This window comes from Lates calcarifer, linkage group LG21, assembly GCF_001640805.2.
Source record: "Lates calcarifer isolate ASB-BC8 linkage group LG21, TLL_Latcal_v3, whole genome shotgun sequence".
In the NCBI taxonomy this organism is placed as follows: domain Eukaryota; kingdom Metazoa; phylum Chordata; class Actinopteri; family Centropomidae; genus Lates; species Lates calcarifer.
The window spans coordinates 24,510,588-24,526,119 of NC_066853.1; the positions used below are offsets into that span (position 1 = coordinate 24,510,588).

The 15,532-nt window shown below is 40.2% G+C and overlaps 1 protein-coding gene across 1 annotated transcript in view; it reads right to left on the reverse strand.

Moving 5' to 3' along the window:
• Window positions 1–2,734: 2,734 nt before the first annotated feature.
• The window catches only part of LOC108894560 (alpha-2-macroglobulin-like), a 134,543-nt gene continuing 121,745 nt past the window's right edge, over window positions 2,735–15,532 (reverse strand). Inside the window, 2 exon segments of the mRNA XM_051065386.1 lie at window positions 2,735–2,903; window positions 3,217–3,258. Coding sequence (XP_050921343.1) covers window positions 2,899–2,903; window positions 3,217–3,258 — 47 coding nt within the window. The 3' untranslated portion in view covers window positions 2,735–2,898.

Here is a 15,532-nt window from a genome sequence, read left to right on the forward strand (position 1 = left end):
TAAAAGTCAACTTTTTTTAACAGTTTAATCAGCCAAGGTTCAAAGGTTTCTCCATCATACAAGGACATAGGACCAGGACATAACAACTGACAAAATTGTTTCAGTTTATTTATGATATGGATTCTATGTTTTGCACGTCTGCTGCTTGACCTAGTTTGTACAGTATGAATTTGCTACTGCAACGGGGTGGACACACAATAACAGACATTATTATAACTTTTTGATGCTGTTTTAACAACATGTGATTAACATAACAATAAAGCTCCAACTACTGTAGGTGTAGGTACTCTAAAGCTATTCAATTTTATTGAAAAGGTGTTCATATTGTACTTAATACAGTATCTCTGTCAGAGACCTTGTTGTATCATCTAGGATTTTACTCCACCATTTTCAAGCAGTTTGTTCTGCTCAGTCCTTTCATTGTGACAGTATCATTTGTAGTGTGTAGTCTGTAACTGTTTTTCTAAGTCAACAATCATTGTTACAGTAAGTTGACTTATGCAACATTGCCCTTTACCTTGCGTGGGATGTTTGATTTTGTTATGCAAACATCTCTTAGCCTGATTACTAGGGCCAAAGTAGACAATTATTCCAATAAGTAAACCTCTGTGGATGAAGCCTTCAAACTGACAAAAACTCTCAGTAACTATTGGATGGCGTGCCATGAAATTTTGTAACTTATCTTCCCCACAGGATACACTTGTAATAACTTTTTATTAATCGGACATTTCTGGGCAGATCAGAGACTCAGGCGCACGGAAAGACTCAGGACAAAGTTCAAAATAGACAGATTCTTGTACTGGAAAACCAGACAGTCATACAAAGGTGATGAGTCCAAATTTACAAATCAAGGTAGGGAGTAGACATAAACAAAAGAGCAAAGCAAAGTCAAGAATCATAGTGACAAACACTAAAAAAAATGCTGGCAAATGATGAATGATGACCAAATAGGGGCAACCAAGGGAGTGTTTGCAGTACATGGGGTTGTCTGATAGCAAGGACAGGTGAGTAATCATATAAGTAAACATGTATCGATGATCAATGTAGCGGGAGATGCAAAAGGCCAGAAACAAAAACAAGAAGATGTGAGTTGTTATATTGCCAGTATTACCCCGGTACAGGAGGTCTGGACCAGCTCTCTGTTTAAAGGGTCTGAGCCCACAGCTGTAATGTATTATCACCCAACTTAAAGTTTCTGTGGCCTAATATAAGCTGGTGGCGAGGAGATTCGCCTAGCTACTAACTGCCTACTTCCAGATGCCGCTCCTGCTACCACTGGTGCCACACCCAACCGAGTAGCCCTACGGGCTGGATATGATCACCAGTCACACCTGTTAACCTGTCAAATCCTCTACTGCAGTGGGGGAAAATAACAATTCTCGTATACAATTACTCATTACCATCAGTAATATTATTGGTACAGTTACCCTTTAACTTACAGTTGCACTTTAACTTACACTTTGAATCACAATCACCTATTTAAATCACAACTCATGATTTTCATACCCTCATACCAATCTTACAGTGTGCTACCAACTTCCCTTTCCAGTCATGTTGCAATCTTACCTTGCTTAATCTCAGTATCAGTATCAGTGGGGAGAATCTAGCATTAGATCCTTTCTTTTGGTGCCGGGAGTGGGTAGATCTCAACCTTTCTTGACAGAGTGCTTCAAATTAAACAACGCCAGCAATCCTTAATGGGTTATTATAATTTAGCACCATCCCCAGGTCTAAATTTTGATTTGCAAAGATAATGACATTCTCATTAACATCATCTTAACTTTGTGTTTAGTGCTGATTAGCAAATATTACTGTGTTAACATGCCAAACTACAATGATGACGGTGGTAATGATGGTTACACCTGTCTTGTTATACCTGCTTAGAACTGCTATTGTGAGCATGTTAGATCCAGTTTACATGAGAACCGTTTTGCTGAAAACAGAAAAGGTTTCCCTTTGCATTTTGAAAAAGTTCCGCATTCACACAACAATGTTGTGACAACAAAGAAAACTGGAATTACAGTTGCATGTCAGGCCAGTAGATGGTTATGTAACTTGATGAGTCTGCAGCACAAGCACACTGCAATAGTCAGCCATTGTAGTTTATCTCAAGCATGGCTATTAGGCTCAGAACATAATTGTCATGCGCAAGATGGGACATTGTCATCACAGTTTCCACAAGAACGGTAGATTTTACATGTTGAAGGTAGGGGTGGTGTTTTCAAAAGATTACACACTGGAACCCTGTTTTAAAAGTGTTAACATATTGATGTTTTGGTATCATGTTTACCGCATTAACCATCTTAGTTTATAAACATGCTAACATTTCCTAACCAGCACTAAACATATGGAGCAAATGAGGCTGATGGGAATGTCATTAGTTTTCAGTGATTTGGTTGTAAACAAATTCTAATCTTGAAATGATGATGGCACAAGATGAAACTGTTTTATGTTTTATATGCTCTCATACAGTTATGCTCATTAGTCATCAAAAAAAATTAGAGTTTTCTTACCTCTCCTAAACTTGAGCTTATAAGAGAACAGTAACAATACTTGTTGCCTTTTAAATATGTCTCAACTTCCCCCACTAAGCTGACCTGCACAACTTCTTTTCTGGTATGTGGGTGAAATACATGGGAAGAATAAAGAAACCACTGACACTGCAAAGCTGTACTACCACAATGATGAAACAGAGCAAAACATTGTTAAACACAAGACCAGTTTTAGTGGGACATTCATATGACAGTATTTTATTCTCAATTATGCATGAGTTTGACTTCAGACACATACAGTAGTCACACAGTAAATGTGAGCAAAAGTGTTTGCTGTTAGTTTGTACATTTACACCAGCAGACATGGAGTATCTTAACGAGTGCAGGACTGATCCGACCTCTCTCTTTAAGCTGCAACAGAAAGAATAAAAAAACAATAATTACAGTTGACAGTACATTATAGTTTTTGTTGACCTCATTTTGTTTTAGGTTACAAGATTGGCACATATAATTTAATACTATATCATTTCTTTTTTCTTATTACTTCTTATACACAATTACTGATTAATTTCCACAGTATTAAATGTACTTGAGAGAAAGAGTCTGACCAATTTCAGACATCTGAATTTAATTGCTTTTTGTGTTTGGGTTAAAATGATTGAGATTTTTCATAAGTCAATTTTGTAATAAATATTGTGGTTTGTATATTATTATAGATTGTTACCTGCAGCACAAGGGTAGGTGTATTCTGTCTCAGCCTGGTCACCTGAAAGGAAGAACATTGATTTTTTAAATCAGAACTTCTACATGTGTCCAACCGTGCAGCACATTTAAAACTTATAGTTCTCAACATTACAGTTCTGAAAACCATTCAGTTTTGCTGTGGTCTCTGTAAAGGGATTTAGTGTCTGTGTGGGTGTCAGTTTTACTTGGCTGGTAGTAGTCATAGATCTTGACCACGGCTGGCTTCAGGTTCTGCACTGGGAGCACCTGTATGATCTCTAAGCTGTGGTTGATGCCTATGTCCTTTGGTAACTGTTGGAGGAAAAAAAACAGATGATATGATCAGTTACAGATCTGAAAGTCATCATCTATTGATCCCCACTGTGAATTCCTCTCACCTCCCGCATGTACACCAGAACATGATCTTCCTTTTGTTCAACATGATCCACCAGCAGGGCACCTCTGAGCTGTGAGGAGACGATACTCAGCTGGGTCATTCGTCAACAACACATGAAGACAAATCCATTTCTAACTGAAAGTTATTCTAATAATGCACCTGCTTCAAAGACTCTGGGTCAGGGGCAAAACCAGGAAGCATTTTGATGTCCAGGATCACCATGTTTGTAGTGGTCTCCTTACCACTGTATCTGTAATAGAACCATGAAAATGTGATGTTACACCTTCATCCACTCAGCCTGTCCTTCATAGTTCTACTTGTTATGAGTATGGACATTTTTATATCTGAGACTCTGAGACTTAGGGTAGGGCTTCATTTCCAGTTAGGATAAGTTTGAGCTAAAGAGTTGGACATTTCCCACATGTCCATCCAACAACAGTTACATAGTACAGCACTTGCTGGTCTGTGCAGAGTATTATTTATCACAAATATTAGTATTCCTCTGTTACTGCTGGACCTCGAATCTGCTTGTCAATTGCTTACAGAGACTTTGTTTTCAGGGTGAACTTGGGTCTGTGAGATTTGCTGGTGCAGATGGCCTCTGGTTTGACCTCGACACTCAGGGTTGTGACATCGATAGGAGTTAGGATGTTGTAGTGAAGAGAAATCTAGGAAATGGATGCAAAAGGAAGGTTTGATATAACAAAAAGCCCAAAAGCCCTCTGGAAATGCTTCACAGAGTTCAGATAGCAGACACACCTTAACATTAACTATTCAGAGGAGACTGCATGAATTAGGCCTTCATGGTCAAATTGCTACAAAGAAGCCACTACTGAGGAAGAACAAGAAGAAGATGAGAATTGCTTGGGCCATGAAACACAAACACATTAGAACAGTGGAAATGAGTGCTGCATCAGTTGACCTGGCCTCCACAATCATCTGACCTAAACCCTGCTGAGATGGTTGGGTATGAGTTGGAGCGCAGAGTGAAGGCAAAGTGCTCAGCACCTATGGGAACTCCTTCAAAACCATTTCAGGTGACTACCTCATGAAGCTGACTGAGAGAATGCCAAGAGTGTGCAAAGCTGTCATCAAAGCAAAAGGTGGCTGCTTTGAAGAATCTACAATATAAAACATAATCTGGTTTCTTTAACACTTTTTTGTTTACTACATAGTTCCACGTGTTCCTTCATAGTTTTGATGTCTTCAGGATTAAAGGGTTTGATAAAATAAAATTATTTTTTAACTACCTACAGTTTACACTCAACAGTAAAAAGTTACAAGATGACCAATAGTGTCATTGATTAAATATATGATGTTTTCTATGTGAATCAGCACTTCTGCTCTTTACCTTTAAGAATAAAGTTTTATTTCATGAGTGTATCGATTATTTGATCAATTATTATCTGACATTAACTGAAGCAGGCTTCATCTCAGGTGAAATGGCCAGTTTCCACTATACTATTCTACATGTTGTCAGTTCATCTGTTCATCTGTTCAATAGTTCATCATACCAAAACTGACTTGCTCAAAGAGTTTGGTGAAGTAGGCAAATACACAGATTATCTACTGTTGGGCTGTCAACCTGAGGGTGCTGTTACAGTATATAAGCAGTGTTTGTGGTGATGGACGTATATCAAAGAGAAACAGAGCTCCAGTGTTGACTGACCTGCATTGAAGCACATGCAGTGCCTTTCACCTCCAGGCTGTACTTTCCTGTCACGTCCTGCGGTATCTTCTCCTGTTACAGCTGTTTGTTGTTCTGGTTCACATCAAATGTCAGCTGGCCACTGGGGGACTGGACTGTCACCGTGCTTGAACCTTCAGGACTGAACACCAGAGTGGAGTAAAGAGCCAGAGCCTGAAGAGCCACCACTGTGTCCTACAATACACATGTACACAATGAGTTCAGTTCAGTCACTGTTCAAGTGCACTTCAGTGAGTTCAACAGTAGGTGAATGCATCACAGTTGAAATGCACCTCAACAGGTGTGACAGTAGGTCTTTAAATATGTGTTAAATGAGGAAGTAACACACTGTGAATCACAGCACTCACAGTGCTCTCAGTCACCAGTGAGGTGCTCCACTGCTAAAAGCTACTGAATATTGATTCAGTTTAGTCAGTCCACTTTAAAATATGTCAATGGAGATTAATTTGGACGTATACTGAGTCACATTATATGATATGCATAATAATTATTGAGAGGTAATCCAGCAGAGATCATATTTCAGCTTTGACAACAGTAAACATATAATTAATTTTCACTTTTACCAATATCAGGTGTCTTATTATTATTTGATAGGTTGATTATTCCACCCTGTGGACCCACCACCTGCTGGGATAGGCATCGGGGTCGAGTGCTTTGCCAGCCGGGTGGCAGGCAAAGGCAGGGCCCCAGCCATGCTAACGCTAGCTCTAGGGACGTGGAATGTCACCTCTCTGTCACCAAAGCCTCCATTGGAGATGCAGCAGGCAGGAGTTGTGGTCAGAAGTTGGTCGGTGCCTGTCAGGGCGGCAACCCAAAAAGGGAAAGGGAAGCCGTCAGGCTGAAGAAGGAGGCCTATCAGGCTTGGTTGGTCCAGGGGTCTTCTGAAGCAGCAAGCAGGTACTGGGAGGCCAGAAGGGCTGCAGCTTCAGCGGTTGCGGAAGCAAAAACTCGAGTGTGGAAGGAGTTCGGGGAAGTCATGGAGAAGGACTTTTGGCTGGCCTCGAGGCTGTTCTGGCAAACCGTCTGGTGGCTCAGGAAGGGAAAGCAGAGCCTGCCTCAGGCTGTGTTCAGCCAGGGGGGGAACTGCTGACCCGGACTGGGGATGTCATTGAGGGGTAGAAAGAGCACTTTGAGGAACTCCTGAACCCTACCAATATGTCTTCCGTGGAGGAGGCAGAGCCTGAAGACTCGGGGGAAGCAGTTAAGAAGCTGCCCAGTGGAAAGGCAGCGGGTGTGGACGAGGTTTGCCCTGAGATGCTAAAGGCTCTGGACATTGTGGGGCTGTCGTGGCTGACACGCCTCTGCAGTGTCGCATGGAGGTCGGGGACAGTACCTTGGGAGTGGCAGACTGGGGCGGTGGTCCCCATCTTTAAAAAGGGCGACCAGAGAGTGTGCTCCATTTATCGGGGTATCACACTACTCAGCCTTCCTGGGAAAGTTTACTCCAGGGTCCTGGAAAGGAGGCTCAGACCGATTGTTGAACCTCGGATTCAGGAGGAACAATTCAGATTTCGTCCTGGCTGCGGAACAGTGGACCAGCTCTTCACTCTTGCAGGATTGCTGAGGGAGTCATGGGAAGACTTTGAAAAGGCCTATGACCATGTCTCCTGAGGGATCCTGTGGGGGGTACTGCGGGAGTATGGGGTACCGGGGCCGCTGATGCGAGCCATCCAGTCCTTGTGCAACCAAAGTGAGAGCTTTGTGCACATTCTCAGCACAAAGTCAAACATGTTTCCGATGGGTGTTGGACTGCGCCAAGGCTGTCTCTTGTCTACGGTCCTATTCGTGGTATTCATGGACAGGATCTCAAGGCGCAGCCGAGGTGAATTGATTGAGGTTGATTATTGAATTTCATAATTTAAATACAACATTTAAAAGCCTGTTGAATTGGCTGAAAAATGCAGTAGTTCTGCTGGCCTGTCAACCATCTGACGATGCGAGAGGTGTAGCCCAGGTCTTCAGCAGTGGGGGAGGCGCTGAGTTTGGCCAGCAGCACATAGAAGGCGATCTCCACAGACAGAGAGGCTGATGTTTCTGTAGCTGTCTGAGACCATCGGAGGATACCTCCTGAAAAACAGCCATCCACAAACACACAGGCGTGAGGTAAGCATAATACATTCATGCTAAGTGAAGCCAGAGTGATCCTTTAGGAGGATGATTCACTTTCTTTTAGAGCAACTGTGTCCAGATGCTGCAGAAGGACAGCACGGGCGTTCATGTCTCCTGCCAGGGTGAAGACGTACGCCATCAGAGCTACAGTGTAGGTGTTGCTGAGCTCACCAATGGACTCCTTGAGGCAAGACAGGCTGTTCTTCACTACAGGATCCTATAACAGGTTAAAAGAAAACATATTTTGTATTGACAAAACAACTTTATTCTATACAATTTCAACAACATCAATGTTATCACTACTGATCAGGTGCAGTCTTCTGTCTCTGAAATAATGTCAAAGGGCCACTGTGTCCGCAGGAATCAGTCAGCAGCACTAACTCCAGTATCTGACAGTACCACAAAACTAAATATTAAAGAATAGTACAGAGGCAGTGGAACAACTACTAACATGGACCAAAATAAAGCACTACCAACAAATGTCATTGTTACATGAAGCATCCAATACAAACCAAAAGGACACCGTTTTTGTGTAGACTGCTTATTCAGCTTTGAATGTTGAATAATTTGCTGTCTGCAATATGGTTGCTATCACTGCTTGTGTTTTAGCCGCTAACCATAGCCAGTTAGGAGGAGCAGCCACTGTTAGGATATAGATTGTAATTGTGCACATACTATTGTGAGTCAGTTAGGATTAATTCTAACAGAGCAGCAACAGGAAATAGTATTGGTTACATGTGTAAAACTTGTAATTTGTAAATACTGTTAACTGACGAACTTATTGGAATACTCAATAAGAAGTGATTTCTCTTTTTGAGTAATTCATACAAACTAAACTAATGTGGTAGATAAATAAATCTGTAAAATTCTGTTTAATAATTCTGTGTAAAAATCTGTTCAAAACATTTGTAGCAAAGTCAATTACAGGCCTTACACTGAGCATTAAGAGCTTACTGATGTATTGAAACAGAAACTGAAGTCATGTGTTTGATATGGGGAGTTAAATAAACAATATGCATTTGGCATTTATGTAGTTTAAGTCACAAAACACAGTTTCTACGTACTGTGTCTAACATAACCACTACACTTGAAATGACCTTTTATGTACAGAAGGCTTCTTTCACCACTCTGTTACAAAGTAATACTGAGATTTTCCCCCATTATTCAAAATTACTTGGGTATCTCTACTACAGCTATATCTGAACAGAGAGAAAAGAAGGAATGACTGTATGGGAAACATTTTAAACTCTACAATTAAGAATTACAAATCTGCAGATGGGAAACATGTTGAAAATGATGGTAAATACTGTAAATTGACAATTATGTACAAAAGATAGAAAGATGTATCAAAGTAATTGATTAAAGAGATACAGACTTTTTGTTTTCTTCATCTTTATCAGTGTTGATGTGATTGGTTCATTTATATGTTGTAACTGTGCAGATTAGAGTGAAAACAGCAGGACATATATTTGGGGAAAGAAACTACTCACATTTGCAGACATATTCATCTCCAAGAAGGCAGCAGTGATGTAAGCACTGAGAGTCACTTCATCAGACACACCACCCTGTACACAGGAAGCATCATTCACATACTATCATCACTGTACCTCCAACACACAGGGGCTTGATTAATAAAATTGATGCTGTGCACTGCTTACCATGAATGAAACAAGTCCTGCTACAGCAAAATGTCACTAAGTGAAAACTGACTAACCTGTCTAACCTTTGTCAGCTCACCTTCATTCTGTTGTTGAAGAGTTTTCCTAACTGTTGGAAACAGCCATTTTCTCATTGTTTGCTCTCCAGCTAAGTCTTAGACTGTTCAATATTTTTTGGGTCGATGTGGATGAAAGACTTTGCTTTGGCAAAAGATCTCAACACAAAAGCAGTCAGCCTGAGGATATCAAAATGAGGTTCGACAATAACTGACAAAAAGGTTCTTTTCCTGAGGTGAACTGTCTCTCATTGCATGACATGATAATTGTTGCACATCATCTACATAAAATTATTCTGTGTGGATGATTGAGCATTGTTCTCACCTGTCCTGGAGGTTGAATGTTTAAGTAACTATATTGCCCCCAGTTACATTTTTGTTGGGGAATTGTTGCATTTTTGTTTTTTTTTTTCCCCACACTCCCCATTTGTTTCCTCTTCAGTGAGCTATGAGATGAAGGCATATATATATATATATATATATATATATATATATATATATATATAGAGAGAGAGAGAGAGAGAGAGAAAATTTGAATAAGAATTACCTGGGAAAAAGTATCACTATTTCTCAAAATGCATTCGACAGGATCTTGTATTTCATATGGAATATGGGATGCTTTCCTGACAGGCAACTATGGTTCAAGGCACAAGTTTGTTGTTTTAAGAAATGCCTACAGTGAAAAGCACTTCTGTGTTATATAGCACTGAACAGCTATATAACACAGTTTGTACAAGTGGCAGAGGGATGAGAGAGAAGAGAAGAAAGATTAACAAGAAAATTGTGAAAGAATAGAATACAGGGAGTAGATACAACTGCTAAAATTATTTGACAATAAAAATGAAAGAGTAAGAAATGTTTACCTGGTGGACGTTAGTAAAATCAATCAATTAGTTGACATTGTTGAAGCCTCTTGTCATATAAGAGCTAAACATACTATCTGTAAAGATCTTTGTGTGGGTTGTCCAAAGATGTTTTCAACTGCAACTGTGATTTTCAACAACTACCAGAACCAGCAGTAGTTGTAAGAAGTAAGTATTATTTATTTCCATTTTTGAAGCCAATATAAACTCACTAACTGTCGATCTATGTTCCAACCCTCACCCATGGTGATATGCTTTGTATTTGTATGTATAAATGGAGATCACAACACAACTCTGAGCAGAAGCAACACGCAGAGTTGCTACCTGTACTAATGTTGCCCAGTTGTTGGAAGGATTACAAGGAAGTTGGCTGATACCAGCAGTTACCTTGTCTGCATTCAGAGTGTTCCCTGGCTCCTTGATGAGGACACTTTGGTCAACAGCGCTCACACCACAAAGAGAGTCTGGCTGGGCCATCACCTGCATGGTGGTCTCTTCTCCTGGGACAGCTGAGGATGGAGAAAACTCCAGCGACACCTGACACACAGACAAATTTATCTTGTCACTGTGACAAAAATGTATGTTTTGCTTCAGCTTTATTAGAGATGACATGAAATGAGGGAGATACAACAAAGGACACAGTGAAAACCAGGAACTCTCTGGGCCACAGTCAGTGTCTACATCATTGAAAACAGATGTACCCTGTTCCTTTTTTTACATTGTTACACAGAAATATTTCCATATTGATTTTTAATTCAATGACCTTGTCACTGAGCCTATGCCATTGTGCAGTATATACTGAATTCTAAATAAATAAATATTATTTATAACCTTCCTTCTTGAAGAAAAAAATGTAATTGCAGTTCTGAAAAGGTTTTAGTAGCAGTAACTTCCTTTCATGCTCCATTGCTTCAGACATCTGCAACACATCTGTCAAGAACCCAGTATCACTGCTTTCACATAAACTCAGCTGTTGCTGTACCTAGGTTATGAATGACAGCAAGCTATGAATGATTAGAGCCCAATTTGTAGTCTCTATGATTCCCTTATCTGACACAGTGACCATGTCAATAGGCAATAAACTTTGTAGTATGAGCCTGTTTTAAAGGAAACTGGCAAAGATTAAATATGGCACACCTCAGGAATAACGACAAGTAATCTGTGAAAATATAATATAATATAATCAGCCAGCTCAAGTTAAAATCATGTAATTGATAACTAGCATGATTTTGACAACACCTACTGTACATCTGACTGGTCTTCTTCCTATACCGACCTTATGACTGAAGCATTTCTCAGTATTGAAGTCAGCACTGCTGGCAATCACATTTCCACTGGAGAGGATGGCATAAGCCACTACCTGGATCCCTGGTGCCATCTCTGGAGACACTTCCAACTTTAAGGAGACCTTGCCCTCATTCACTGAAATACCAAATCAACTGTTTTGAACAGCAATCATCAACCACATGTGTTCCTGTGTTTCTTTTGTAATCAGTTGAATATAAAGATAGGTGTATTGTTATATAACGATTCTAAACTCATTGTATATGTACAATTTACACTGATCAGCCACACCATTAAAACCATTTAGTGGTTTCAGCCCATGGCCAAGATCAATAAAATGTTTAGTAAATGCAAAATCTGTCAGTTTGATACATATTGATGTATGAACTTTGTGTTCCGAGGCCAGATGGGATATTTAATCCCTCCAGCAAGCCCTGGGTCTACCCCGGGGTCTCCTCCCAGAAAAACCTCCAAAGGTCCAAGAGGCATCCTGATCAAATGCCCGAACCACCTCAACTGACATCCTCTGGATGTTGCAACTCCTCACACTGTCTCTAAGGATTGGCCATCTTTGTCCACCTATATTTTCACTGACTTGCACAAATCTGTGGAGAAATTATCTGCCATGTTTAATGGTCAGCACTGTGCAGTCACTGTGGTTGTCTTCCTCTCATGTTTGCGGCAAAGTTTAATCTCTAAGTTTTGTGCAGTTTTGATAGCATTAATTTTCTTCTTGGATGCCGTCCAGAGATAATCCTTGTGCCAAGTCAGATGTACTTGCCGTCTGTTTTTCAATACAAGGTTGTGTAAATAGCAAACTGCACGTGGCATCATTTTTTTCAAAGATTCTATCATTGGTAGCATGGCTCTCTCCCATTTTACTTGGTACAGGCAGTTCATCATCATGTGGGGCCACACTGCATTACACATAACCCAGGTCAAAACTGAGAAAGCTGTGGTGTTCACAGGTTTCTTTAACCTTGTTCATGCAGTTAACCTGAATCACTTCAGTCACAGGGGTAATCACTTTTGTTGCGCTGATGTTGTAGTTTAGGGCCTGAATGACTGAAATAATACAACTATTGTAAATTTTGAATCATTTAACATTTTTATGACATTTATATTGTACAGGGGTGTGAAGAGTTTTGTGGTAACAGGAATTTCACAGACTGGGCCTAAACAAATAGTGATTTCTTAAATTCATGATTAAAACCTGCCTTTGCCTACCTGATTTATTTTGCATTACTGTGAAACCTCATTCAGTTTAACAGCAGATTACAAATAGTCGTTGCTTTTGCATGTGTATTTTCTTTCATGTGTGTCATCAAAATATCAGTATGGTACACTGACAAATAGTTTATCCAATACTCACCAGATGCATCACATCCACAGCGCTCTGAGTTCCTCCTACAACAGTATATTGGATGGAAATATCCTCTTCTCTTTCACAGAAAAGTGGTTTATCCTTCTTCTTCACCTTCAGGGAGCTGACTGATGCTGATGCAGGAGAACGAGGTTAGGCTCTTTATACCACATATGCGTTAATATATATATATATATAAAAAACTTGATTTATTTATTTATTTTATCATTGGTATCATCAGTTCAGTCAGTTAAAATCATCAACATCCATTGTGCTGTGTTGGCAGGTCAGGTAGTGTATTATACTAAAGGGTTGTTTAAGAGTGATGAGTTGCTGGGACTTTGGACCAAAACCCTAGTTTGCAGTTTAAACTGATACAATAGATGTAGGTTTCACAATATGTCTTGTCTGATGCAGTGTGAAATGTGTACAGTATGATACTGTTGTGTACTGTGTTGGCTGTCATCCTTAGCACATAGTGCAGGGGCAGGACAGTGGGGCCTGGGTTCTTTCTAGGCTACCATTGGGGGCTGCAGAGCAGTAGCTTGTGAGAGGATCCAAGCCAATATGGATCTCTCTCCTAACAGCTCTCAACATCAGTATATATATATATATATGTTAGTCGTCTTTACGATTTATAGCGAGACATCAGGCTCTCCATCAATTATCTCACTTTTCCAAGAAACAGAGAGAAGGGAGGAAAGGCCCTCTCCCTGTTCCTTATATGTATATGTTCACAGCTACTAACCTAAACATGAACCCAAAGACATACATGGAAATTCAACCATTCCAAGAGAAGAAAACCCATATATGAACGTCAGACACTACACTTGTTTACTAATATTGTAAATTAAGAAACTTTCAAGTCCGTGTGGCTGAGTTCTTAGTTTGTCTTGTCATGGTCAGATAGTGCAGTATTAAGCCATTCTGAGCTGAATAAGCCTCAAAACGCTGGGAAAAGCGCTTATTCACACACTGAGATTGTATACAGTGCACAAAAGAGGGAAAGGCTCTCCCGACAGCAAATTATGGCTTTCAACCATAATGCTTGTTTACTAATATTGTAAATTAAGAAACTTTCAAGTCCGTGTGGCTGAGTTCTTAGTTTGTCTTGTCCTGGTCAGATAGTGCAGTATTAAGCCATTCTGAGCTGAATAAGCCTCAAAACGCTGGGAAAAGCGCTTATTCACACACTGAGATTGTATACAGTGCACAAAAGAGGGAAAGAGGGAAAGGCTCTCCCGACAGCAAATTATGGCTTTCAACCATAATGCTTGTTTACTAATATTGTAAATTAAGAAACTTTCAAGTCCGTGTGGCTGAGTTCTTAGTTTGTCTTGTCCTGGTCAGATAGTGCAGTATTAAGCCATTCTGAGCTGAATAAGCCTCAAAACGCTGGGAAAAGCGCTTATTCACACACTGAGATTGTATACAGTGCACAAAAGAGGGAAAGAGGGAAAGGCTCTCCCGACAGCAAATTACCATAATGCTTGTTTACTAATATTGTAAATTAAGAAACTTTCAAGTCCGTGTGGCTGAGTTCTTAGTTTGTCTTGTCCTGGTCAGATAGTGCAGTATTAAGCCATTCTGAGCTGAATAAGCCTCAAAACACTGGGAAAAGCGCTTATTCACACTGAGATTGTATACAGTGCACAAAAGAGGGAAAGAGGGAAAGGCTCTCCCGACAGCAAATTACCATAATGCTTGTTTACTAATATTGTAAATTAAGAAACTTTCAAGTCCGTGTGGCTGAGTTCTTAGTTTGTCTTGTCCTGGTCAGATAGTGCAGTATTAAGCCATTCTGAGCTGAATAAGCCTCAAAACGCTGGGAAAAGCGCTTATTCACACACTGAGCTTGTATACAGTGCACAAAAGAGGGAAAGAGGGAAAGGCTCTCCCGACAGCAAATTATGGCTTTCAACCATAATGCTTGTTTACTAATATTGTAAATTAAGAAACTTTCAAGTCCGTGTGGCTGAGTTCTTAGTTTGTCTTGTCATGGTCAGATAGTGCAGTATTAAGCCATTCTGAGCTGAATAAGCCTCAAAACGCTGGGAAAAGCGCTTATTCACACACTGAGATTGTATACAGTGCACAAAAGAGGGAAAGAGGGAAAGGCTCTCCCGACAGCAAATTACCATAATGCTTGTTTACTAATATTGTAAATTAAGAAACTTTCAAGTCCGTGTGGCTGAGTTCTTAGTTTGTCTTGTCCTGGTCCGATAGTGCAGTATTAAGCCATTCTGAGCGGAATAAGCCTCAAAACGCTGGGAAAAGCGCTTATTCACACACTGAGATTGTATACAGTGCACAAAAGAGGGAAAGAGGGAAAGGCTCTCACCGACAGCAAATTACCATAATGCTTGTTTACTAATATTGTAAATTAAGAAACTTTCAAGTCCGTGTGGCTGAGTTCTTAGTTTGTCTTGTCCTGGTCAGATAGTGCAGTATTAAGCCATTCTGAGCTGAATAAGCCTCAAAACGCTGGGAAAAGCGCTTATTCACACACTGAGATTGTATACAGTGCACAAAAGAGGGAAAGAGGGAAAGGCTCTCCCGACAGCAAATTATGGCTTTCAACCATAATGCTTGTTTACTAATATTGTAAATTAAGAAACTTTCAAGTCCGTGTGGCTGAGTTCTTAGTTTGTCTTGTCCTGGTCAGATAGTGCAGTATTAAGCCATTCTGATCTGAATAAGCCTCAAAACGCTGGGAAAAGCGCTTATTCACACACTGGATTTTACCATAATGCTTGTTTACTAATATTGTAAATTAAGAAACTTTCAAGTCCGTGTGGCTGAGTTCTTAGTTTGTCTTGTCCTGGTCAGATAGTGCAGTATTAAGCCATTCTGAGCTGAATAAGCCTCAAAACGCTGGG